The sequence below is a fragment of the Palaemon carinicauda genome, chromosome 18, assembly GCF_036898095.1.
Source record: "Palaemon carinicauda isolate YSFRI2023 chromosome 18, ASM3689809v2, whole genome shotgun sequence".
In the NCBI taxonomy this organism is placed as follows: domain Eukaryota; kingdom Metazoa; phylum Arthropoda; class Malacostraca; order Decapoda; family Palaemonidae; genus Palaemon; species Palaemon carinicauda.
In genome coordinates, this window is record NC_090742.1 from 40,495,661 (window position 1) to 40,522,160 (window position 26,500).

At 36.0% G+C, this 26,500-nt stretch overlaps 1 protein-coding gene across 2 annotated transcripts in view; it reads right to left on the reverse strand.

The window, feature by feature from the left end:
- C3G (C3G guanyl-nucleotide exchange factor) overlaps positions 1-26,500 on the reverse strand; it is a 183,346-nt gene that overhangs the window by 154,046 nt on the left and 2,800 nt on the right. Inside the window, exons 1-2 of one of the 2 annotated variants that reach the window (XM_068392312.1) lie at positions 17,283-17,397; positions 12,679-13,372 (exon numbers count right to left, since the gene is read on the reverse strand). The exons of the other annotated variant lie outside the window; for it this stretch is intronic. Coding sequence (XP_068248413.1) covers positions 12,679-13,090 — 412 coding nt within the window. The 5' untranslated portion in view covers positions 13,091-13,372; positions 17,283-17,397. Of the gene's footprint in view, positions 1-12,678; positions 13,373-17,282; positions 17,398-26,500 lie in introns of those variants that run through there. 2 annotated transcript variants of the gene reach the window in all.

A 26,500-nucleotide genomic window follows, 5' to 3' on the forward strand; every position in this document is an offset into this window, starting at 1 on the left:
GCTGGCACGGCGGGATTCCCCCGTTCCCCCTGGCACCTGGGCTCCCTTGTTCCCGCTGGCACGGCGAGACTCCCCCGTTTCCCCTGGCACGGCGGGACTCCCCCGTTTCCCCTGGCACGGGGGCTCCCCCGTTCCCGCTGGCACGGGGGCTCCCCCATTCCCGCTGGCACGGGGGGGGGCTCCGCCGTTCCCGCTGGCACGGGGGGGGCTCCGCCGTTGCTGGCACGGGGGGGGCTCCGCCGTTCCCGCTGGCACGGGGGGCTCCCCCGTTCCCGCTGGCACGGGGGGCTCCCCCGTTCCCGCTGGCACGGCGGGGCTCCCGCCTTCCTGCTGGCACGGCGGGGCTCCCCTGTTCCCGCAGGCACGGCGGGGCTCCCCCGTTCCCGCTGGCACGGCGCGGCTCCCGCCTTCCCGCTGGCACGGGGCCACCCCCATTCCCGCTAGCAGGGCGGGGATCCCCCGTTCCCGCTAGCCCGGGGGGGCCCCCGTTCCCACTAGCCCGGGGGGGCCCCCGTTCCCACTAGCCCGGGGGGGCTCCCCCGGTCCCCGCTGGCACGGCAGCGCTCCGCCGTTCCTGCTGGCACGGTGAGGATCCTCCCGTTCCCGCTGGCACGACAGGGCTCCCTCGTTCCTGCTGGCACGACGGGGCTCCCCGTTCCTGCTGGCACGACGGGGCTCCCCGTTCCTGCTGGCACGACGGAGCTCCCCGTTCCTGCTGGCATGACGGGGCTCTCCCGTTCCCGCTGACACGGGGGCACCCCCGTTCCTGCTGGCACGGCGGGGCTCCCCCGTTCCCGTTGGCATGGGGGCTCCCTCGTTAACGCTGGCACGACAGAGCTCCCTTGTTCTCGCTGGCACGACGGGGCTCCCCCGTACCCGCCGGCATGTTGGGGCTCCCCAGTTACTGCCGTCACGGCGGGGCTTCCCACTTTCCAGCTAGCTTGGCGGGGCTCCCCCGTTCCCTGCTGGTACGAGGAGCTCCCCCGTTCCCGCTGGCACGAGGAGCTCCCCCGTTCCCGCTGGAACGAGGAGCTCTCCCGTTCCCGCTGGCACGAGGAGCTCCCCCGTTCCCGCTGGCACGAGGAGCTCCCCCGTTCCCGCTGGCACGAGGAGCTCCCCCGTTCCCGCTGGCACGAGGAGCTCCCCCGTTCCTGCTGGCACGGCGGGGCTCCCCCGTTCCCGTTGGCACGGGGGCTCCCTCGTTAACGCTGGCACGACGGAGCTCCCTTGTTCTCGCTGGCACGACGGGGCTCCCCCGTTCCCGCCGGCATGTTGGGGCTCCCCAGTTACTGCCGTCACGGCGGGGCTTCCCACTTTCCAGCTAGCTTGGCGGGGCTCCCCCGTTCCCTCCTGGTACGAGGAGCTCCCCCGTTCCCGCTGGCACGAGGAGCTCCCCCGTTCCCGCTGGAACGAGGAGCTTTCCCGTTCCCGCTTGCACGAGGAGCTCCCCCGTTCCCGCTGGCACGAGGAGCTCCCCCGTTCCCGCTGGCACGAGGAGCTCCCCCGTTCCCGCTGGCACGAGGAGCTCCCCCGTTCCCGCTGGCACGAGGAGCTCCCCCGTTCCCGATGGCACGGCATGTCTCCCTCGTTCCTGCTGGCACGGTGCAGTTCCCCAATCAAAAAATCTAAAAAATACTGTAATTATATAAACTATATATATGTATACATGTTTGTGTATATACACATATATATACATATATATATATATATATATAATATATATATATATATATATATACATATATATATATATATATATATATATATATATATATATATATATACATATATATATATATATATATATATATATATATATATATATATATATATTATACATATATATATATTCCTTATCATTTTACCATTATCTTCTTATTCCCTTTTCTTGAATGATGAATCCGAAGACCTACTCATCCTTTCTTGAAACTTCTGGACGTCTCTTCACCTTACAAAAGTGCCCTTGTTTCCTCGATAGTCATCGAGCTATCTGCAACAATGTACTACAACTGGCAATATCATGGTCCCTCTGCCTTTCGCCAGTTACGTACAACTTTGTAACATTCTCCTTTCTTTAGTTGTAGTAATATACGTTCCCAAGAAGTTTTAACGGTTGAACACGACACCAAAATTTCTAATTCCTGAACGAATGTGTCCTTATTGCATTTTAATTTTTCTTCCTTAAAGTTTCTGTATAGGTGTTAATTTCATGAAATATATCAGGGGCGAATGCATTGTTATCTAGCCATATAAACTCCAAAATAAACCACGTACACTGAAATGGTAAGACCCGTATCTACCATGAAATGGAAAATTCACTGGTGGGGCATCATCAATTTTTCACATTGTTGAAATTCCGATGAGTAGCAAACTATAGATATCAAATATGTTTATCGCATACTACCAATCAAATCTTGACGTTAGTTTTCATCATACCATCAGCCTTTAATCACTACAAGAATACGAAAAGTTTTTGCAAGATTAAAGTCAAGACACAGAGGGTTTACGGTATTAGTCATATATCATCATTCTCAAGAGCTGTAATCTTCATTATAAGAGCAGCACATTCCACAGAACGGATTACTGTAGTTAATGAAAATATATCAACACGCAAAAATAAAAAATAAAAAACGATTCAACAAAAGAATCTATTTACTCAGAAATAATATTCTTCGTGAGTTAATATTTCCACTAAATGTCAGCAAAGAAATTATGTGGTTTCTTCTTGGTAATGTCATAAAACGTATTGACTTGCAGTAATATGCTGCATTACACATTTTTTAAACAATATGTTGTAAAAGAAATTTTTCTCGACTGTACTGTACAATAAAGATTTTAGTGATGTATTGCATCAATTATTCATATACGCTTTTCAGTAAAAATCAACAAGCCTCATTGTCATTCAAAACATTTCGGGAATTTACCGTTTTAATATATATATCAAATGTCATTCGTTAGTAATAAATTTCGTTATATTTTTCTCAGCAAGGTTGGTTTATAATGTACTTTTCACGAAATTCCGTACTGCATTGTATACTTTTAATAATGAACAAATATGTTTGTTTTCCACTCAAGTACAACAAAGTGTAAAATTTCTCTTTCACACGTAAACATTATGCACAGACAAACAAATTCACAAACCCGTATGTCAACCGGCCGAACAAAGCCACCACAGACTGCCAACGGGTGAAAAAATCAGGGGCCCCGTTTAAACTAATTAATCATTTTCACAAAAGATGAATGACCGTTACATGAACTGATCGACATTTCTCTGGCGTCGGAAGACAGAACAATTAAAAGGAAAAGGTGCCAATCTCAGCTCGACGGTAATTGCGACTCTGACAGGCAGTGCCACATTGGAATTGGACAGAACCACGAAGACATTTAGATCAATGGAAATGATATGGATGGTATCTGTGGTAGAACTTTACTCAAATTTGTAGCTGATTGTAGGCTCTCTCTCTCTCTCTCTCTCTCTCTCTCTCTCTCATATGAGTACACACACACACACACACACATATATATATATATATATATGCATACATGCATAAAAGCACATGAATGCAACAAAATTTTATGTAAAACAGGATGCGAAAAGATCACCATGAAACATATATGATTATATGGGATTCCAATATATATATATATATATATATACATATACATATACATATATATAACCATTTGCACTAAAAGAACTGCAGTAAATGCAACATAATATACATTCCCACTTCCCTACCAAAGTAATCTTGCACTGCTCATTCCCCGTACGAATTGAATAAAGGATTAAGGAAGGATATTACCAGAGAGAGAGAGAGAGAGAGAGAGAGAGAGAGAGATTAAACCGTCTCGCTCCCTCTGAAGATATTAAGGGCTTCACACACGAAGCGAATTAATCTCAAACAATGAGGAAGCCAAAAGTTACACCCGGCCATGCTAAGGGTACTGGTGCTTTTATGATACTAGGTAAAGCATGTGTGTGTGTGTGTGTAACTTGCGTATGTGTATGGTTAGCTCCTGACGATTGAAGGCGTCACTGGTAATGTGCCAGCGTTCGAGCAAGCTACTCTCTCTCTCTCTCTCTCTCTCTCTCTCTCTCTCTCTCTACAAGCATGATTTTTGCATATATCTTAGCTTCTAAATGACTAGATGTATAAAACAGTAACACCAAGAATAACCCCTCTCCTACAAACGCACTTTTAGAGCAAATTAGAGGCGGTAGAATTAAAAACGTGCGTGCGCGCGCGCACACACACACAGAGATATATATATATATATATATATATGAATGCATATAAATGTGTGTATATATGTATTAACTGCAGAAAAATCTATTCATACAATAGCATGCTTAAAGTATATATAAATTATTTATAACGATTAGCTATTAACAACATCGTATCCAGCCATTAGTATATTTTTCACGCAGGAAAATTTACAAACAAAAGCTTGCTTACAACTCTACAAACTAAAACAATACCAATGTCATTAAACAAGAGATAACCGTGCGATGGAAAAAGACAACGGACGTGGCACTGAAAATTTTAAAATCAAAACAATACAATCTTCGTGATTCAGAAAATATTGGATAATACAATATTAAAACTTGTCGATCTTCAGTATTGCTAATAACACTGAAGCCCACCCCCTCTATATATATATATATATATATAATATATATATATATATATATATAATATATATATATACATACTGTATATATATATATTATATATATATATATATATATACATAATACATATATATATATACCCGATGTTTGTATATAGGTATAAAATTTTTATTTCTTTTTCCAGTTCAGTTATTCAAAGTTATATATTATAATATTTGTAAACAAATGTAAAAGTTTCCATGACTGAGTTTACTGAATCGCAGAAAAAAAAACAAAGACAATTTGTCTCGATAGCTCCAATTCTTTCTCCATTTCTATTAAAGGGGCTTACGTGTGGTTGTCTGGCAGTATTACATGGTTTAAGTCAAAAGTCACATTTACCCTTGTAAATGGAAGACTGACCGGTCAAAATCCTTCTTTATACTCCTCATTTATTTCAATTTACAATTACTGAGAGTATTATGTGTTTAAATATTTAAGCCTGTGAACATCCTCCTTAATTCATAGGAATTTTTTGGGGTTTTATTTGAAATTTTCATTTGAATTGTTTTGCTTACCTATAAATTCAAACTCCTACCCAATTAAATATAACAAATATTTTATATTTCCGTTAATATCTACTACTCCTTTTCCCAATAGCTGAAAATTACCCATTATATATATATATATATATATATACACACACTCTATTATCAAGCTTCAAAAGGTTAACCAGTATGCCCACCGAAATAAAATTTATAAAAAAAAATCCCTGGACCAATACCAGCATTATTCTGAGGAAAAAAACATTAGCAAAGGAGTCACATGAGTAAATTGAAATCGTTCTCTATTACGACGATGAGTCAATACTATGAAATCTTTTAACTAATATCCGCTAATTCGCAGATAACCTAGAACGCAAGATAGCATCAGATGCCCTGAAATGGTTATGATATTATGGCGCCTTTACACTAATAAAAGATATCTTCGCAGACTAAGGCTGCAAACATTTATTATTAAAACTCGTGGACATAGGTTGCGACGATAAAAAAGAGCATTACTGTACCATTACCCCCCCCCCAATTAAAAAAAAATAAAAAAAAAAAATAAAAGAAAGCAGCAAAATCAATACGGACGTGGCAGAAAGAAATCTTATCCATTTCTGATTAGAATAAGAAATAATCCTCCTTTATCCATTCCTCTCTTATATCATCCTCCAACCTTAACGATTCCTTTCCTTTCTCCTCCTCCTTCCAGCTCCACGTTTTCCCACTTCTTCCATCAAGCAAACCGGAAATTATGCCAGACTTTCCTGGCCAAGGTCGAGGTCGCATCCCGCGGAGGCCGGCAGCATTCCAATTCGATGAGGGGAAATTACTACACGATCTGTAGCTCATATTTATAGGCTATTCGTGCATATACACGTGACCCAATTAAGAAAATTAACTTTGTAAATAAACTAACACATTTATTCCCAATACCAGGAATAAAGTTACCACTACTAAATTTGTACGTAACTACAGCATGGCGTTCATTAAATATACTGAGAATCTTTGTACATACTAAACTATTATAAATACTAACATATACACATGTGTGTATATATATATATATATATATATCTGTACTGTAAAAACATAAATATATAGATATGATGCATATATGATAGTTATGATGTCCTTAGGGGTAGGGACCTATAATTTCATAAAACAGATTTGAAGAAACAAATCCATTTCTCTTGGGTGTATTTCCTGTCACGTCAGTATATATATATTTATATATATATATATATATATATATACATATACATATATATATATATATATATAGCGTATAGCCTGACACTTGCTGTTTATTGTGTGTGTGTGAAATGCAGTGTGGAGGTAGGGGAAGGACAGGAAGCGATTGCATCTGGAGTATCAGAAAAGAAAAGTAGGGGGAAAAAAAAAGGTAACACTTGTAGTGCTAGGAAGACTGGGGAAATATGAAAAGGAGTACACGCGTATTCGTTGAAGAATTTTATGGGTAAGACTTAAGCGTCTTTATATGGTCTGGGAGAGTCTGAATCAGCGCTTGACTATGTACAAGAATAAAGGAAAAAAAAAAAAACATTAAATGAAACGGAAAGGAGGTGAAAAAAGGGTTAGTGAAGTAAATGGAAAGAGAAAGGTTAGAGAACACATGGTGAGCTTTTTGGAGATTTTATTGATTTGGATAATAATAGAGAGAAGGTGCTGATGATGAAAGACTTGAAAGGGTTGGTGCAAGGATGAGAATGCTTATGGAATGGACTCTGAGAGGTTGAAGAATGGAAAGGTGACAGTTGAAAGGATTGCAACTGAGAGGCTGTTCTGTAGCGGAGTGCCCATTGTGTCAAATAACAGCTGACTAGCATTTATAACGTATCTGGTTAAATAAGGTATTCTGGAGAAAAGGGATGAGAGAGGAAAAATGCTTCTGGTGCATAAATGTATTGGTGACTTAGAGAAATAGGTTCTGGTGTATAAAGGCATGGGTGACTATAAGAAATAATGTAATTTTGGCATATGGGTGACTTAGAGAAATGGGTTCTGGTGTATAAAGGCATGGGTGACTATAAGAAATAATGTAATTTTGGCATATGGGTGACTTAGAGAAATGGGTTCTGGTGTATAAAGGCATGGGTGACTATAAGAAATAATGTAATTTTGGCATATGGGTGACTTAGAGAAATGGGTTCTGGTGTATAAAGGCATGGGTGACTATAAGAAATAATGTAATTTTGGCATATGGGTGACTTAGAGAAATGGGTTCTGGTGTATAAAGGCATGGGTGACTATAAGAAATAATGTAATTTTGGCATATGGGTGACTTAGAGAAATGGGTTCTGGTGTATAAAGGCATGGGTGACTATAAGAAATAATGTAATTTTGGCATATGGGTGACTTAGAGAAATGGGTTCTGGTGTATAAAGGCATGGGTGACTATAAGAAATAATGTAATTTTGGCATATGGGTGACTTAGAGAAATGGGTTCTGGTGTATAAAGGCATGGGTGACTATAAGAAATAATGTAATTTTGGCATATGGGTGACTTAGAGAAATGGGTTCTGGTGTATAAAGGCATGGGTGACTATAAGAAATAATGTAATTTTGGCATATGGGTGACTTAGAGAAATAGGTTCTGGTGTATAAAGGCATGGGTGACTATAAGAAATAATGTAATTTTGGCATATGGGTGACTTTGAGAAATAGGTTCTGGTGTATAAAGGCATGGGTGACTATAAGAAATATTGTTAGTTTTGGCATATGGGTGACTTTGAGAAATAGGTTCTGGTGTATATAGGCATGGGTGACTATAAGAAATATTGTTAGTTTTGGCATATGGGTGACTTAGAGAAATAAGTTCTGGTGTATAAAGGCATGGGTGACTATAAGAAATAATGTAATTTTGGCATATGGGTGACTTAGAGAAATAGGTTCTGGTGTATAAAGGCATGGGTGACTATAAGAAATAATGTAATTTTGGCATATGGGTGACTTAGAGAAATAGGTTCTGGTGTATAAAGGCATGGGTGACTATAAGAAATATTGTTAGTTTTGGCATATGGGTGACTTTGAGAAATAGGTTCTGGTGTATATAGGCATGGGTGACTATAAGAAAAATGTAGTTTTGGCATATGGGTGACTTAGAGAAATAAGTTCTGGTGTATAAAGGCATGGGTGACTATAAGAAATAATGTAATTTTGGCATATGGGTGACTTAGAGAAATAGGTTCTGGTGTATAAAGGCATGGGTGACTATAAGGAATAATGTAATTTTGGCATATGGGTGACTTAGAGAAATAGGTTCTGGTGTATAAAGGCATGGGTGACTATAAGAAATAATGTAATTTTGGCATATGGGTGACTTTGAGAAATAGGTTCTGGTGTATAAAAGGCATGGGTGACTATAAGAAATATTGTTAGTTTTGGCATATGGGTGACTTTGAGAAATAGGTTCTGGTGTATATAGGCATGGGTGACTATAAGAAATATTGTTAGTTTTGGCATATGGGTGACTTAGAGAATAAGTTCTGGTGTATAAAGGCATGGGTGACTATAAGAAATAATGTAATTTTGGGCATATGGGTGACTTAGAGAAATAGGTTCTGGTGTATAAAGGCATGGGTGACTATAAGAAATAATGTAATTTTGGCATATGGGTGACTTAGAGAAATAGGTTCTGGTGTATAAAGGCATGGGTGACTATAAGAAATATTGTTAGTTTTGGCATATGGGTGACTTTGAGAAATAGGTTCTGGTGTATATAGGCATGGGTGACTATAAGAAATATTGTTAGTTTTGGCATATGGGTGACTTAGAGAAATAAGTTCTGGTGTATAAAGGCATGGGTGACTATAAGAAATAATGTAATTTTGGCATATGGGTGACTTAGAGAAATAGGTTCTGGTGTATAAAGGCATGGGTGACTATAAGAAATAATGTAATTTTGGCATATGGGTGACTTAGAGAAATAGGTTCTGGTGTATAAAGGCATGGGTGACTATAAGAAATATTGTTAGTTTTGGCATATGGGTGACTTTGAGAAATAGGTTCTGGTGTATATAGGCATGGGTGACTATAAGAAATATTGTTAGTTTTGGCATATGGGTGACTTAGAGAAATAAGTTCTGGTGTATAAAGGCATGGGTGACTATAAGAAATAATGTAAGTTTCGGCACATGCACTGTAAAAAGTTCAAGGTACAGAAAGGGTATAACGATTGAGCTGGGGTTTAAATACATGTAAAACACCCCAAGGCTCAAATATACCCCTCAAAACCAGGAGGCAGGGTATTTTTTGTGAATAATATACCCTCTATTGTACTTTGTCTTAAAATGGGCTTGGTAAGTTTGTAGTGATCATGTCATGAAATGAACTTTTACTCTGTATTAAATCACCATATTGTTACACTGATAGTGTAATGCACCAAAAAAGTTACGAACAACATATTGGTTTTGAGTTATGGATAGTTTTGAAGCAAGTTCCTACAAAATGCGGTACTTGGCAATTTTTATTGTTGCCGTCTCGAGATTCTTCGAGACCCAGGGAATTTGGCGGGAAATTTCAGTGGCGTCTGAACTCTCGTCTGCTCTGCCGTGAGGATGACTTGCTCCAATTAGCGTCATCGAGATTATAATATCTACACTGCATTTCACCTGTTAACTGCTAACCAAGGTAAGAACACTAACTGTCCATCTATGCAAGCATAGACAGTGGTCCCCAACATGTATATACACTGACTTGAAAGAAAAACGCCGGTAGATGCTTTAAAAAGGCGGCGGTTTACCATACAAATACGCGGCTATGTACGTCTCTGTTGCATGTCATAACTATGGTGAAAGAACCACAACTATTCGAGAATGACACTTACATTATTTTATTTCGTTTTGACAATGATTCTAAATAGCATATACCTACGTGGTGGTTTGCACTGAAAGATGGTTAAAACAGAGACGAAGCCTTTTGACATACTACTTAGTAGACTTTAGTAACTTCTTTAGTTATAATAATTCAATTAATCTTATATATATATATATATATATATGAAATTGCTCTTTGTCAACTCATGTACAGCTTTCTCTCGGATAGCCGTTATTAATGTGACGTCACTACAACTGAGACAAGTCCTCCCCCTCTCTCGCCGGGAGAATTGTTTCTCCCCTCTGTCTCTCGCTGACTGCTTTCCATAATCTCATTTAATTTTACTGTTATTATTATTATTATTATTATTATTATTATTATTATTATTATTATTATTATTATAATAATAATAATTTTGATATCAATATAAAATGATAATAATGATATTGCTATGATTATTATTATTCCTTTACTCTTTTCACTATTATTGCTATTATTATTATACTCCTTATATTATATATATATATATATATATATATATAGGCACACACACACTAACAAATATTTTCTTTTCACAGATTTCTGCGTACGGTTTGCTTTGCAGCTTCTGCCATCACTCTTTATATATTACATATATACTTTTGATTTTCAAGTGTAATGGAAATAATAAATTGATAAACCAAACTTTAAAATCATTGACCTTATTACTTTATATACTTATAAGCTATAACTACACCTATATAATGGTGGAATAGATGTTAATTATAAAATTATAATTAATATACACGGGTATTTATGTCGTATAGAATACCCTGTAAAAGGGTATTCTTTACCTACGATACACCCCTAAGTAAGGGTATCTCAAGTATATGTTATACCCTTGATATGGGTATATTGTAAAGGGTATATTATAGTTCTTATATACCCCAAAAGGGTATGCTATTTTAACCACTAGAAATACCCCTTTTCTACCCCTTTTATACCCTTAATTTTTTAGAGTGTGGGTGACTTAGAGAAATAGGTTCTGGTGTATAAAGGCATGGGTGACTATAAGAAATATTGTTAGTTTTGGCATATGGGTGACTTAGAGAAATAGGTTCTGGTGTATAAAAGCATGGGTGACTATAAAAAATAATGTAAGTTTTGGCAAATGGGTGACTTAGAGAAATAGGTTCTGGTGTATAAAGGCATGGGTGACTATATATATATATATATACTGTGTATATATATATATATATATATATAGTATACATATATATATATATTATATACAGTATATATATATATATATATGTATACTGTATATATATATACACAGTATATATATATATATATATACAGTATACATATATATATATATATACAGTATACATATATATATATATATATATACAGTATACATATATATATATATATAAAGAGGTGCAATGTGGAGGGTGCTGGGAATATAGGATTAAGATAAATAGTTAAGGGTGATTAAAAGGCATTGTGAAGGATGCAAAAATTGACTGGTTTAGTGTGAAAGTGTGCCTGAAACACGATAGGGGGTTAGAATGGATGCAATTTTCAGGTGAAGATAGTGATACAGATGGTAATGATGAAAGCATAGTACTGGAGATGGGCAAAATATTGGATTGGATTTATGTATTTGGGTCACATGACTGTTGGAGCCCAGGAACTCAGTTACCACCCAGGTCCAACTGGAGGGATAAACCTCGCAGTAGCACTATGAAGTAGAAGAGGAGGTTGAAAAACAAGACGAAAGAAAGAACACAATAAACGTAGGTAAAGTAGGCGGGAGTCGAAGGGATGATGCAAATACACAAGTATACAGTATAACGGCTACAGTGCACCGCCTTGAGGTACATTGACGGCACATCCCCCGGACAAAGATAAAATTAAAACATTATTACAAGAACGGACAAAAATGGCATTTCATGCAACTTTTCCTTTTGATCTATCGAAAAAAATAAGTTTGGCAGAGATAAAACGAGACCCACTGTCAATGAAGTAACGGAGAGCTTAGCCTTGAAAAAAGATTATGGATGGAATAAAGCAGAGACGTTAACAAGCGCATTTGTATTCCCTCTCCTCACTAGAATAACACAAACAAAAAGGTCGCTAAAGCGGTAATAATCTCCAAACACTGACTCAGATTATTCACAGGAAAAAAGTAAATCTAAATAAAAAGATCTAGGAATTAAATTAATGTCATTATTGTTAGTTATTCATAACTTTATAATGAAAGATAATGAAATGGAATGAAAATTACTAAAATGCGGAGACAAGGAGGAAACTAGAGACCTCTTCGTACGGACCAATAATTTAGTCACTCATAACTTGAATAACAGAAGTTCATGAGAGAATGAAAATTCCGACAATGACCAGTACATAGAAGAGAGTATTTCAATACATACATTATGTTATCTTAAAGCAAGCATTATTTTTATATATATATATATATATATATATATATATATATATATATATATATATATATATACATATGTATATATATACATATATATATATATATATATATATATATATCTATATATATATATATCTATATATATATATATATATATATATATATATATATATATATATATATATATATATATATATGAAATCATTGCTACTAAAGCCCAGTCGAAGCCACAACCAAATCAAAGTCCTCACCGTAATCCTCATCATCCGAATCGGGGCAGGAATCGCTGTCGAAGTAATCCCAAGGAAGACGGAAATCGTTGGCCACAGCGACTCCAGCGGCGGCGCTCATGTCCAGCTCCGCTTCCCCGAGGTCCGTGATCGTCGAGGTGTCGTCGGAACGAATACTGCTGCAGGAGGAGTCTCTGTTGTCGCCGCCGTCGCTATTGCAGAACGTCGGGGAAACAGACCTGGCCCGAATGTCCGACGGCGGCTCGGAACAGGACCGCGAGAATCGAGAGCCTTCCTCTTCGAGAGTCAAATGATTGATTGATTTAAGGAAGTTGGTTATCACTGACGGGTCGTTGATGGTCCACTTTCGGGTGATCTTCTTGGCCACGTCACCCATCAAAGAGCTGACGGAGGATTTGCGTCGGCGAGACATTTTGGCTTTTGTTGGAAAAGCTACTCACTCAGAGAGGCCGAATTACAAATGGGTTATCCCCCTCGTAGGGTCAAAGAGCGTGGAAGCGGCACATAACGTCAATTACACTAAATATATAAACATATGGTAACAGGTAGAAGGAACGTTTCATAAACCTTTGATTTACTGAGATAAACGTTCATCGCCTTCAGTCAGCAATAAGACAAAACATATCAACGACTAAATACTGTTAAACAGAAAGGGGTTAAGCAACACCCAAAAAAAGAACAAATTGTCTTCACTCTGTGGACGAAAATGGGTATCAAGATTACTTCACTCACGTTATAATCCTCCCATCTCAGCACACAACTCCAGAACTTTAATTAGCATCGAAAAATGTAATTGAAAGATCTGTGTAAATAAATACTCATCTCTATATTAAAATTGATCTCTTTCAAGTTCCTATAATGACTGGGTCACTGGATAGTAAAAAAATATAACAGTCAAAATAACATTAATGATGTCACTGCTAAACGATATATACAACTAGAACAGTACCAGTAACGTCATAAAAAAATTACATCCGAAATATTCATGTGGATTGGCTAGGTTGAGAAACTAGAGAATAATACGTCAGTGAAAAGGAGTAAAATGATCAGTTAGCCCCGAGAGGAAGGAGGTAAGTCACACCTGGAAAGGAATTGAGACAGATGGGTTTTAATATGGAGTAGTAGCAATATCAAAAGTACCAAGATGGTGAGAAACCTCAATATACGTGAAATTATTGAACAGTTAGCAGAAATAAAAGGATGGCACAAAGGATATTAACTGTGATTCGTTAAACTTCAAAAAATGGACAATGATGAAAATTATTTAATCCAAAGGGGCTAGGAGGTATGAGGCCTGGAAGGCCTAAAACGATTTGGATAGATGGTGTGAGAGATTTTTAAAAGAAAGTGATAAACAACGCTTAAATACAATATTGTAAAAACTTTGATTCACGATTCAACAATTAAAGGATGATTGTGGTAGAGACGGTTGGAGAAAATATGAGAGATAGACAGGCAGACAGACATAGAATTTCAGAGGAAACCGCAAAGTGTCAGCTGGGAAAGATCACAAATTAGGGGATAATTAGATAATCTCACTAATTTTTTTCTGTAGAACACGTTACGCTACGATGTTGGTAAACATGAATTTAGAGCTCCCGCTGTGTATAAAAGCAGGGTAATCCCCTAGAGTGAGATTCCCCTTACAAAACATTATCAATGGGAAAAACGCTTCTCGTCGAGAGAATCCAAATTCAGAGAAGAGACTATAGTATACTGATGAGCGCATTCATTTAAAAATACAAATAAAATATTAAAGTTAGGGTTTCATTTCGTTTATTCGCAAAGTTTCTTACTTAGCAAATTAAAGCATTAAATCATTAAATCTATCACTGGGTGCGAGCGTACTAAAAATTTACGCATAGAAAGACGCATAAATCAATCATGATATAATATCCATATTCTATTCCTAAAGTTAGTTTCTAAAATGAAAATAAGGTTGAGGAAAAAACATTATTTTTCCAGTTCATTAAAATCTCGGGCTCTCGGTTTTTGAAGTTTATGTAATCTTAACAAAAATACATTACTCTTACTCTTGTTAATAGTTTATATAGGACATATCTGTTTTGACGTTGTTACTGTTTTTAGAATGATGTATTGTTAATTTAATTTCATCATTTATTGATTTCCTTTCCTGACTGGGCTATTTTTCCTTATTGGAGCCCTTGGGGTTATAGCATCTTGTTTTTCCAACTATGGTTGTAGCTTGGCTAGTAATAATAATAATAATAATAATAATAATAATAATAATAATAATAATAATAATATTAATAATAATACTTATATTGTTAAACTATTCCCAACCCTAGTTAGACAGTTTAATGTCCTCATTCTTCTTTCCGCCATCCTTACTATTTGCTAAGAAATAGCTCGAGATAACCCAAAAGAGAATATGCAAGAAGCAGAAATTCCGAGTAAAAGGAAACATATCAGATCCACATTTCTTTCAAGAGATGCTGCAGTTTCCATATGACTATTTTTGGAAACTCGTAATTTCTGTGATGACAACATTAAAGACAGAAGCCCGAAATAATTTGCAACATTTGTGATATTAGCAATCTCACGTCTCTATGACGTGAATAAATAACTTTCACGCTAACCTAAAGGATGACGTATTTATCATGATAACTAAGCGATGTTTGAGGTAGGAAATTACTCACCAAAAAGTGGTCTCCCTTTTACGTACTATTATCATTATTATCATAATTATTATTATTATTATTATTATTATCATTATTATTATTATTATCATTACTAATATTATTTTCTAAGCTACAACACTAAAAAGCAGGATGCTATAAGCCCAGGGGCCCCAACACGGAAAATAGTGAGGAAAAGAAAGAAGAAAAATAAAATATTTTAACAACAATAGCAACATTAAAATAAATATCCTCTATATAAACTATAAAAACTTAACAAAACAAGAGGAAGAGAAATAAGATAGAATGGCGTGCCCGAGTGTACCCTCAAGCAAAAGAACTCTAACCCATGACAGTGGAAGACTATGGCACAAAGGATATGGCACTACCCACGACTAGAAAACAATGGTTTGATTTTGGAGTGTCCTTCTCTTAGAAGAGCTGCTTACCAAAGCTAAAGAGTCTCTTCTACCCTTACCAAGAAGAAAGTAACCACTGAACAATTACACTGCAGTGGTTAACCCCTTTGGTGAGGAATTGTTTGGTAATCTGAGTGTTGTCATGTGTATGGGGACAGAGAGTAATCTGTAAAGAAAAGGCTAGACTATTCGGTGTATGTGTGAGTAAAGGGAAAGTGAACCGTAACCAGAGAGAAGGATCCATTGTAGTACTGTCTGGCCAGCCAAAGGATCCAGTAACTCTCCAGCGGTAGTATCTCAACGGGCAGCTGGTGCCCTGTCCAACATACTACCTCTACTCGTGTAATGTAAAGCTGGATGCGATTATGCATGAAAAGGTGAACTTAACAACCATTAGGAAGTGGTGCATATTTCATAAACATACAAAGCTAAATAACAGGTGTTGCGGAAGATTAAATGGGATGTAAATTTTTGGCAGTTTTCAGCACTTTAAATTGACTAACATTAATAGAATATCCAAGCTCAATTGTCATGATGGAAATGGCTTTACTTGCTATTAGTACCAAATTATCTTCAAACCAAATTGTTGTTGGATGTATACAGGATATAAAAACTTAATTCAGATCCGCTGACGCAACTGTGTTTTTAATACATGATAGTAAAAACAGGTAGCCGATATCGCTGTAATGTTTATGCCTCTATATTCTAACTTATTTCCTTTTTTTTTTTTCATTTACCCAGGGAGCCGCAATCTTTATTTTAATGCCTCGTTAGTTATCAAATTACACTGCTAGGATATTTTTGGATAGTCACAGATACAGTATTTTGGATAGTCACAGATATAACAAACTATCTGGCAACGTATATGTTGTGTTTACTCGTTACTACTATAACACACCGGCCAATCAGAAGCGAGACAACAGCGGATGTCTACCTTCAGGTCATAATTATGCCTACTGAGACATTATATAGAAAACGGTAACTCAGACACTCGCCCACCAAGAAAAAAAATATTATTCGCTTTTAAATTAAAATTCTTACTTAAAAAGTAGTGTTCTTAGTAAAAAAAAATGTTCTCAGCTAATATAACTGTCAAAATGCAAATGTTCTCATTAAAAAAAAAGAAATAAGTTAAAAAAGTGTTCTCACTTTTAAAAAAATTCAGTAGGAAAATAATTTTCAAAATTAAAATATCGTGTTTAGAATAAAAAAAAACAGTACTGTCAGATAAAAGGTAATGTTCTCGTTTAAAAAAATAGTGTTCTCATTTTTCAAAATTGTTTTCATTTAAAAAAAAAGTGTTCTTATTTAAAAATAGTTTTCTCTTTAAAAAATTGTATTCGCACTTAAAACTTGGTTATCTAAAAAAATCCAACAAATCTACAGCATTTCACCACTTTACATTTGATCCCAACACGTCAATTTAACATACTGTAGGCTAGTCTGACGCTCGGATATAAACGAAAATGTACAATCACGCAGAACACGCCCAACCTCGTTCGATACAATACTTTCAAGAAACAAAAAAAGAAGATAATTAACTAACATCACTAATGAACACAAAACGCAATCGTAATACGCATTAAACACAACGATTCACAGCACAGAACGAAACTGCATCACACATTAAACGTTACGCTTCACGGAGTCCATGACAAAACTATTACGCGCTTTGCCCACAGTGACAAACAGACTACAGAATATCTAAAAAGGATGTGCTTATCTGGGGGCTTTCCTTTGCTACCAAGTACGTTCTCGTTACTGTTATTGTGGCTGCCACTCCTATTACGTAAAATGCTGATCAATTATAAATAACAATAATAGGTATTAATATCAACGGGGAATTTCCCAATGCAATCCAGGCTACCATTAAAAAGAGAAACGTACTCGCAGTTAGGTTCTAGATTTCATAAAGGCTACCAAATGGAAAGATATTCTTCCACACATCTCCATCTTTAATTTTGCAATCAAGAAATACTTTTCCTAAAACGCCCATCAGATATCATACATATCTCATCCATAAGATACATAGATACCCATGACGATATCATAGGGAAATATAATTCATAAATTTCTAGATAATATTGATGGGGCAGGTTAGTGGGGGGGGCCTTCGTGGAATCTCGTATTAATGGTGCAAATTAAGATCTATTAAATGGAACACTAGACATGTGATAAGATAGCATTAGGCCTTCTTTTACCTAAGAATCTTCACGTGTAATGAATGAATGATTGGTAATTATCTGGCATCATATCATCAATTAATAACAATTAACAATTAATGATTTAAGATAAAAAGAGAATAACAACATAAGATAATACATTTGAAATTTAATATATCGTTTAAAACCGATTTAAGGCCAGCTTCCAATACGAACTTTAAAATGGCACTGCCACCACAAACAACGTTTTCAAAAATCTTGGTGAGGAATGTACCAGCCATCCTCATTACGAGCTTCAGATAGGAATCGTTCTCCGATATCCACATGAGTGGGACATTCAATAAGTAAATGCCTAACAGTCAGAGGAACCAAGCAATCATCGCAAACTGACTGGCACCTGCCACTCATCAAGAACTCGTGAGTTAAACGTGTGCAGCCACTTCTAAGGCGACAGCTTCACATGTTAATTAATGCAATCTTCCACTAAGGACAGCCTTAAGTATTTTTCTTAACACATCTTTATGGAAGGAAGTTCGTCTTTCCTTACTGTCAACTTTCTTTTATTACACAGTAGAGTCTTCGGTCTTTTCCTTGATAAAAAGTTTCAGTAAAATAAACATCGCGTACCTAGTTTACGTTAAGCTTTTCATTTTCAAGTAATATCCACTATAAAACACAGTCTTAGTTAATTAAAGTTAACTTTATCGACTACGGCGTTCCATTCTCTAAAAAGTAAGGCCTACAAGTGTCAGAATAATAAAGACAAAGAAAAAAAAATACAAATAAATATTATCCAAAAATCCTTCCATGAACATAAGCAAGAGCAAGGCATTGAGCATCTTCGTATAGCCTATATATGTATAAAAAAAAACCAGTATCCATCAATACGAGTCAAATATTATCAAAGCAAATGACTTCAAGCATCTACAGAGATCTTTAATTAGTTAATTCATACCCTGGAGCTATCTTTTTCTAGCACTGAAAGGGTCTACAAATCATACTTTTTACAATCTGTATTTTATACTTTTCTGACTAATTGTTTCTATTCTCCGGGGGAGTATTCAATAGGTTTCCGAGTGGAACGTGAGAAATCCACACCACTTGAGTTAAAATGGAAGTCGTAATGGTAACTAGCAATGATAAAAAGAAGTGATACACAGTAGTAGTAATAGTAGTAGTAGTAGTTGTTTCCTATGACAATTCCATAAGCATCTATAAAAACTACCAATCTGAAGCCTTCGGTACTGTTTAGTAAGGATGTGTTCTTAGAGCAGTAAGGAATTTCACAATCTGAGAACAGTACGGAATTTCACAATTTGAGAACTGTGAAGAATTTCATAAATCTGAAAGCAGTAAGGAATTTCTTTAGATATTATATTCCAAACAGCGGTGAAAACAGCATGGCCAATTGTCTCTGTACGAGTAATAAATTAAAGATATAAACTCAATTGAATAGAGATTATAAAAATTAAGCGCTGGGACAGAGGGGGAATTTAACAGCAAGGTGCAACTGAGTGAAAACACTACTGCTGTACTATGAAATGGAAGTGAAGAGTTTGAACATCAAGATTAAAATCATAGTGAAGCAAATCAATGCACTGGACCAAATTGGAAAAAAGGAAAAAAAAATACTCCCTGAAACATTTTTGCACATATATGTTCGATACATACCTTTGATACAAGTAATTTTGAAACCAAGATTGCCTACAGCGCATGAAAGGATTTTTAATCTGAACAACAGTCACAGCATATTGCAATGGAAAATATAGCAAAGAATGAAAGGAATTACAAGTGTAAAACCAATGTCCCTCCAGCGCTATCGCAATATATATATATATATATATATATATATATATATATATATATATATATATATATATATACATATATATATATATAAATATATATATATATATATATATATATATATATATATATATATATACATATATATATATATATATATATATATATATATACTATATAATATATATATACACTATATAATATATATATATACATATATAATATATATACACATATATAATATATATACATACATATATATATATATATATATATATATATATATATATGTATGTGTGTGTATGTACATAATGTTTAGAATATCACTGTACAGTTTAAATACACATGTGTTTTATTTACGTTCCCAGGTTAACTTTATATATATATATATATATATATATATATATATATATATATATATATATATATATATATATATATATGTGTATATATATGATATAAATATATATATATATACATATATATATATAACACCTGTGAGTATGTGTTATTTGTGATATTTTTGTAAACGCCTCTAGTAGATTCAATTTAGCTTCTAACCTGTGTCAATTTCATTCTAAATGTAGCTCTACCTCCAAGTGCAGATGCTATTTCTGGAAGTCAGGGAAAATTGGATTATTCCTGATGACACCGATAAATCGAAAACCAAATGAAAGGAAACCCCCGACAGGTTACCTTTAGGAAACAAAAGTAATAAAACCCAACTCCAAACACAAACAATAACATCACAACGATACTAAATCGTAATCTATTTTTATTACACAAACAAATGGCCAAAAACTTTGCATGTCGAAAGCCATCTCCCATCTCCCATGACGCGAGAGAGAGAGAGAGAGAGAGAGAGAGAGAGAGAGAGAGAGAGAGAGAGAGAGAGAGAGAGATCCAAACATGTCAATTGAACTCTGACGTCCATGCAAAATCCCATCGCCCACTATTTGACCCGAGAAGTAAAGAGCCCGAATGCAAATGAAATATGTCACAAACCAGCATGGCCGACTCGGAAACCATTGAAATACCAAACGTGGGAACATGAAATCCTTAAAAACAGGGTTAGAAATTTTCATTCATTTTGACGGAACTAATGAGAAGATTATTTGACCCTATTTCGATTTTTACCATTCAACTTGCTTTCAACCTCTTCTAGTTAGAAAAGTATTTACTGAATTAATTTCAAATTTACCCTAATTCAATTAGCCTAGGCAGACAAGTAAACAGACGCCTTCATAAAACATCGTACAGCTGTGGGAACACACAAGAAAGGATGGAATTCCATGAGAGAGAGAGAGAGAGAGAGAGAGAGAGAGAGAGAGAGAGAGAGAGAGAGAGAGAGAGAGAGAGAGAGAAATACCTGGGGAAAAAAATTCAGGAATTCCCGTGAATTTGTAAGGCTAACCGAAATTACTCATCCCTTAATGCCATTGTCTTTCAACAGAGACATAAGTAATAGCCGTGATTAAATGTTTACGCAATGGACAGAGGAGTGTTGAAGTACCCGGCAACTCAACCGCGAGTTGCACGTTATCCCATTTTCAAAACTAGTCTGGCCGGCGCAATAATTGGCCATAAATATAGATTAACAGTATTACCTACACCTAAGAGTTAAAAATTCTCACCTCAGATGGCTGGCATAAAACTACCGGCAAGTTATCCGTATTTATAAACATACACTGATATTAATAGATAAAGGCTAATGACCTTGTATCGATTCAGGTCATTGACACCGGAAATCGCTTAAATTATGCATTTGTATTATAATTGACCAAAAATTTCTCAGGACACATTCGTCCACTCACGTCCATTAGCACTTTGCATCCAGCAATCAAGTAGGGCCAAGTGTGACAGAAATATTGTGATAAATATAAAAATAAGCGATGAATTACATTTTGAAGAAGGCAAATTTGCTCAACAAAACAAAAAGGATCGTTCTATCCCTCATACTCGAGAACATCATTCCCTTCCATATAATTGAAAACATCTTCCCCTTCATTATACCAGCAAAAATTGTTCCCTTCCTTATACCATCAAAAATTGTTCCCTTCCTTATACCATCAAAAATTGTTCCCTTCCTTATACCATCAAAAATTGTTCCCTTCCTCATACTAGAATCCACTCTTCCCTTCCTCATACCTGAGAACATCGTTTCCCTCCTCATACCCAAGAGCATAAATAGGAAGAGCTAATTGAAAGGAATCTACCTTTCCTAATTGCTATGGCATTTTTTCGCCAATATTCACCAAGATTCGTCTTCCATCGCTGTTAAGTATCAGGAGATTAACGAAAAGGTGAAAATAAAATGTAGGCCTACATTCACTTGCAGACTGATCCAGGAGCAAAACCCCTATTGGCAAAAAGCCAAGTGGCCTTGGTGTTGTATGAAACTGTCATTGCACCTCTGTTGTAATGAAAACATTTACGTGAAAAAACAAATACTTTAATATTACGTTAGTCTTATTTTTCAAAACGTCAATTATAAAAGTAAACGCTTAAAATCCCCTCATCTGGGTCCACAAAAGGGCATAAGGGTAGTAGTCTCATCCCAAAAGATCTGCAAAATAGGGGAAAAAGGCAAATTTCACACACGTATATATATATATATATATATATATATATATATATATATATATATATATATATATATATATATATATATATATATATCAAGACAAGGCTCAATAGAATAAACATCAAACAATCATTGTCACAATAATCCTTTAAGATAAATCATTACACTTTTTTCTCAAACTCTTTCCAAGAAAATCACGAATACAAACCACCTGCGAAGTTCAAAAAGAATAATAAAAAAAATAATCACCTAGTCGGCACTTACATGCATTCACAGACACTTGCACCACCTAAAAATAAATGACACCTGGTGACCAGGTGTTGCTGAAAGATCAAAAGCCAATTCGATTCTAATTCTAGCTGGCTGAAAAAAATATATATACGATAATAAAAAAAAGTGGTGAAAATTAATACAATCGGGGTAACCAAAAGGTAAAGGAGAAAAAAAGCTCCCAACCTTTGTTGCGGGAAAGAAATTTCTTTTAAGGGCTAATTAATTGGCCACCCGGTACAATACACCTGACCGGGTCTGACTTATTAAGAGGCCAAACAAAATGTTAAAATTCGTTTTTTGTCAAACGGCAAAATCATAGCTCTATTCTTAATGCGGATTCGCGGTACTAGCAGGGTCATGCATCGCCGATTTCCTGGAGAACCGGTAATCAGTATAAATGCTCCATGTTAATTTAAAGATGTATTAGTGAACCACATAAACGACAGAAGAAAATCCTTCTTAATTAGCGATGCCACAGATTGACAGATTGAGTCTTAAGGCGTCGGAACTTGTAAGAGACATACTGTACAAATAACACGATTGTCATAGCCATTATGGTCCTTAGAGAACTTACTTGGAAAAAAAAAAATTTACGTGTCATAGCCATTATGGCCCTCATGGGAGGACTTACTTGATTTGATATAATTCAATTTTTTTTTTATTTATATACCTGAATTGACTATATGGACCGCCTATTAGGACTGGAGAATAATTACACAGTTTTACTATAAAGTAAAAGTTGAAATAAATTATTCAACAATATGAAAGACAGGCGCATAGTAGGCTGCTAAATGCAGTAGTTAACGCACAGGTAGACGCAAAAAAAAAAAAAAAAAAAATAGCTACAAATACACTGAAGTAACACCTACAGTGTACTGCATGAGGGGTACTGAAAGCAATAACCCCCATACGAAAATAACAACGTTATGATACCTACAAACAGTAAAATCAATGACTCCATATAATTGGGGCCAAGGATATGGCTTGCCTTCCACAGCACCCACAAAAGCAACTGGAAGTTTGGCAGAGATGTCATGGTCATGCGACCCAGGAAAATCTACAAGTTGGAAACTATATCAGAGATCTTTTACTCGGATATACGTGGAAATTTGCATGATCATTGTCTACATTAATACTGTAACTAGACTTAAGCAGTAATGCAAATCGGCAGTTTTTAAGTTAGTTTTAAATTTATTCACGTGGAAGCCTATGGTCTATACTACTGCAACTTAAACGTTAATGTTTGGATTTTTACATCTGGACCATTCAACAATAGTCTTAAGCAAATAGAAAATCTTTAAAAAATGAGGCAATTTCAAGTTGTTAATGCCCAGCTTTAGACACACTTCGTTTTGGAAGGCAATGCCCTGACTTAATAAAGTTGCAGACACAATCTTAACCAAAACGAACCTACATAAGCATAATTACCTAACAATGTATTCATACTTCAAACTCCAACTACCAACTGGCAAGTAATCCTTTAGGTAAAAAAACAAATTAGGCAAACTAGTGTACGATAATTTTCCTCTTCACCTCTCAGGCGGCAGACGCGGTCTTGTTCATTTGAACATCCGCCCTATAATCAACCTTCATCCTCGTTCAAGCGAATATAGAGTTTTACTGCTCTAGCAACCCCAAAAACATACCATTACCCAATGAGATTGATTTACTGATTAACTATAAAAATTGATAATTGACTGACTTGTTTCTTTGTTTATCATGAATTTTCTGACGTTACGGAAAAAGTTGTAGAGAATAATTTGTTATGAGAACTTGGTCTAAGTGACAAAGGATGGTGAGGAAACAAAACTAGCTTAGTCTAATGAAACCACAGATATTTCGAAAGTTTTCCCTAATGTGTGCTGCGGTTGTTGCAATTAAATCAACATATTTTAATGCATTAACCATGGCACTCTCCTTCTTCCTCTTCCAAAGACGGGAAATGTAAAACTGGAGCGACTAATTGCAGGAATCGCATGTTTCAGAGAGAGAGAGAGAGAGAGAGAGAGAGAGAGAGAGAGAGAGAGAGAGAGAGAGAGAGAGAGAGAGAGAGAGAGAGAGTCTTCTAAAATACCAAAAACTAAAACCAATGAAATAAAATCTAAAATGCAAAAAGAAAAATTCTACGGTACATCAAATTAATTATTGATAAAAAAGAACACTAAAAGCTTCCGAGAGGAAACATCACATACAAATGTCCAACCATGCAGCAATTGTACCTATTGATTAAAATATGATGTACAGAAAAATGTCTGCAGCATGCTGACCTCATTTTTTATTCAAGTAACAACAGTGAAGTAAATAGCACGGAGAGAGACAAAAACTGGCATATACTGTTATGTACTAGGCACTAAAATTTTAAATCTTCGGCTTACAGTCTACTATAAAGGCAATAAGGGTGAATAGTAAATAAGATTCAGAAGCCATAGCTGTACACACAATCTCTCTCTCTCTCTCTCTCTCTCCTCTCTCTCTCTCTCTCTCTCTCTCTCTCTCTCTCTCTCTCTCTCTCTCTCTCTCTTACTGTATGTATATGTATATATATATATATGTATATATATATATATATATATATATATATATATATATATATAGGTATATATATATATATATATATATAAATATATATATATATGTGTGTGTGTACATTATATATATACATATATATATATATATATATATATATATATATATATATATATATATATATATATATATATATATATATATATATATATATATATGTATATATATATACAATATATATATAATATATATATATATATAGACAAACATACATATCAGTACATATTATATTCATGGCTTTTTTATCATTTGTCACTAAAACACCCGACTTAATAGATGTAAATACCAACCACAAATGACATCTAATATCGAATTCAACCTTGGGAATGTATATCCACAGGAAATTCATTAGTTTAAAATTGTAGAAAATAAATTTATGTTGAACAGGCTAACAATAGTCTCTCTTCATAGTTTATATAATGACATATCTATTTTAACGTTGATATTGATCTTAAGATAATATATATTATATTCGATATTCATTACTTTTCATATACAGTGCTGTACTATAGTTTTTTTATTTCCTTTCCTCATTGGGATATTTTTCCCTGTTGGAGCCCTTGAGCATACTCACAGCATTCTGCTTCTCCAACAAGAGCCAGCTTTTCACTATCAACTGTAGAACTATGTCATGACGTCACTATTCTCTCCTATTCTTAACTCTGGAACTGTACCTTCCTATGCTATTAACGACCTATTCGTGTTTCTCTGCTTAAAAGGGAATTCTCTCGTTGCCTCAAAGGTAAACTATTCATTTGCTTTATCCTATGATCAAAGCTCTCAAGAACATCTGCCATAGGGTAGCTGAACAAAACAATACTTTATTAACTACAGTATACTATAAGCTACTCAAAAAATGATATGCTGTACTAAGAAGTGTAATGCCAACATTAGACTATTTTTTGTGTGTGTGGTTGTGTAGAGGCAACCATATGGATAGCTTTTGTTCACGAAGAGGAAGGTCTTAGAGTAAATATTTACTCAAAAACCTCCTCTTCATGAACAAAAGCTATCAATATGATTTCCTCTACGCAACCACACACACACAAAACAATAATATTCAGGTAAGGCAACACTTCATCCAAAAATATATTTCCATATAATGTACAGTACACTATAGTTACTGCAAAGATTCAGGGTGGAATAAGCCCCACCCCCGATGACGTCATAGCCATTAACATAGTCTCCCATGTTAGCAGTGGTCACAATACATCCACTTACAAATTTTAAACTCTACTAACTTATAATGTGTTGTGACCACTGTTAACACAGGAGACAACATGATTGGCTATGACGTCGTCAGCGGGTTGGGCTTATTTTGCTTGGAATCTCTGCGGCGACATTACTGAATTA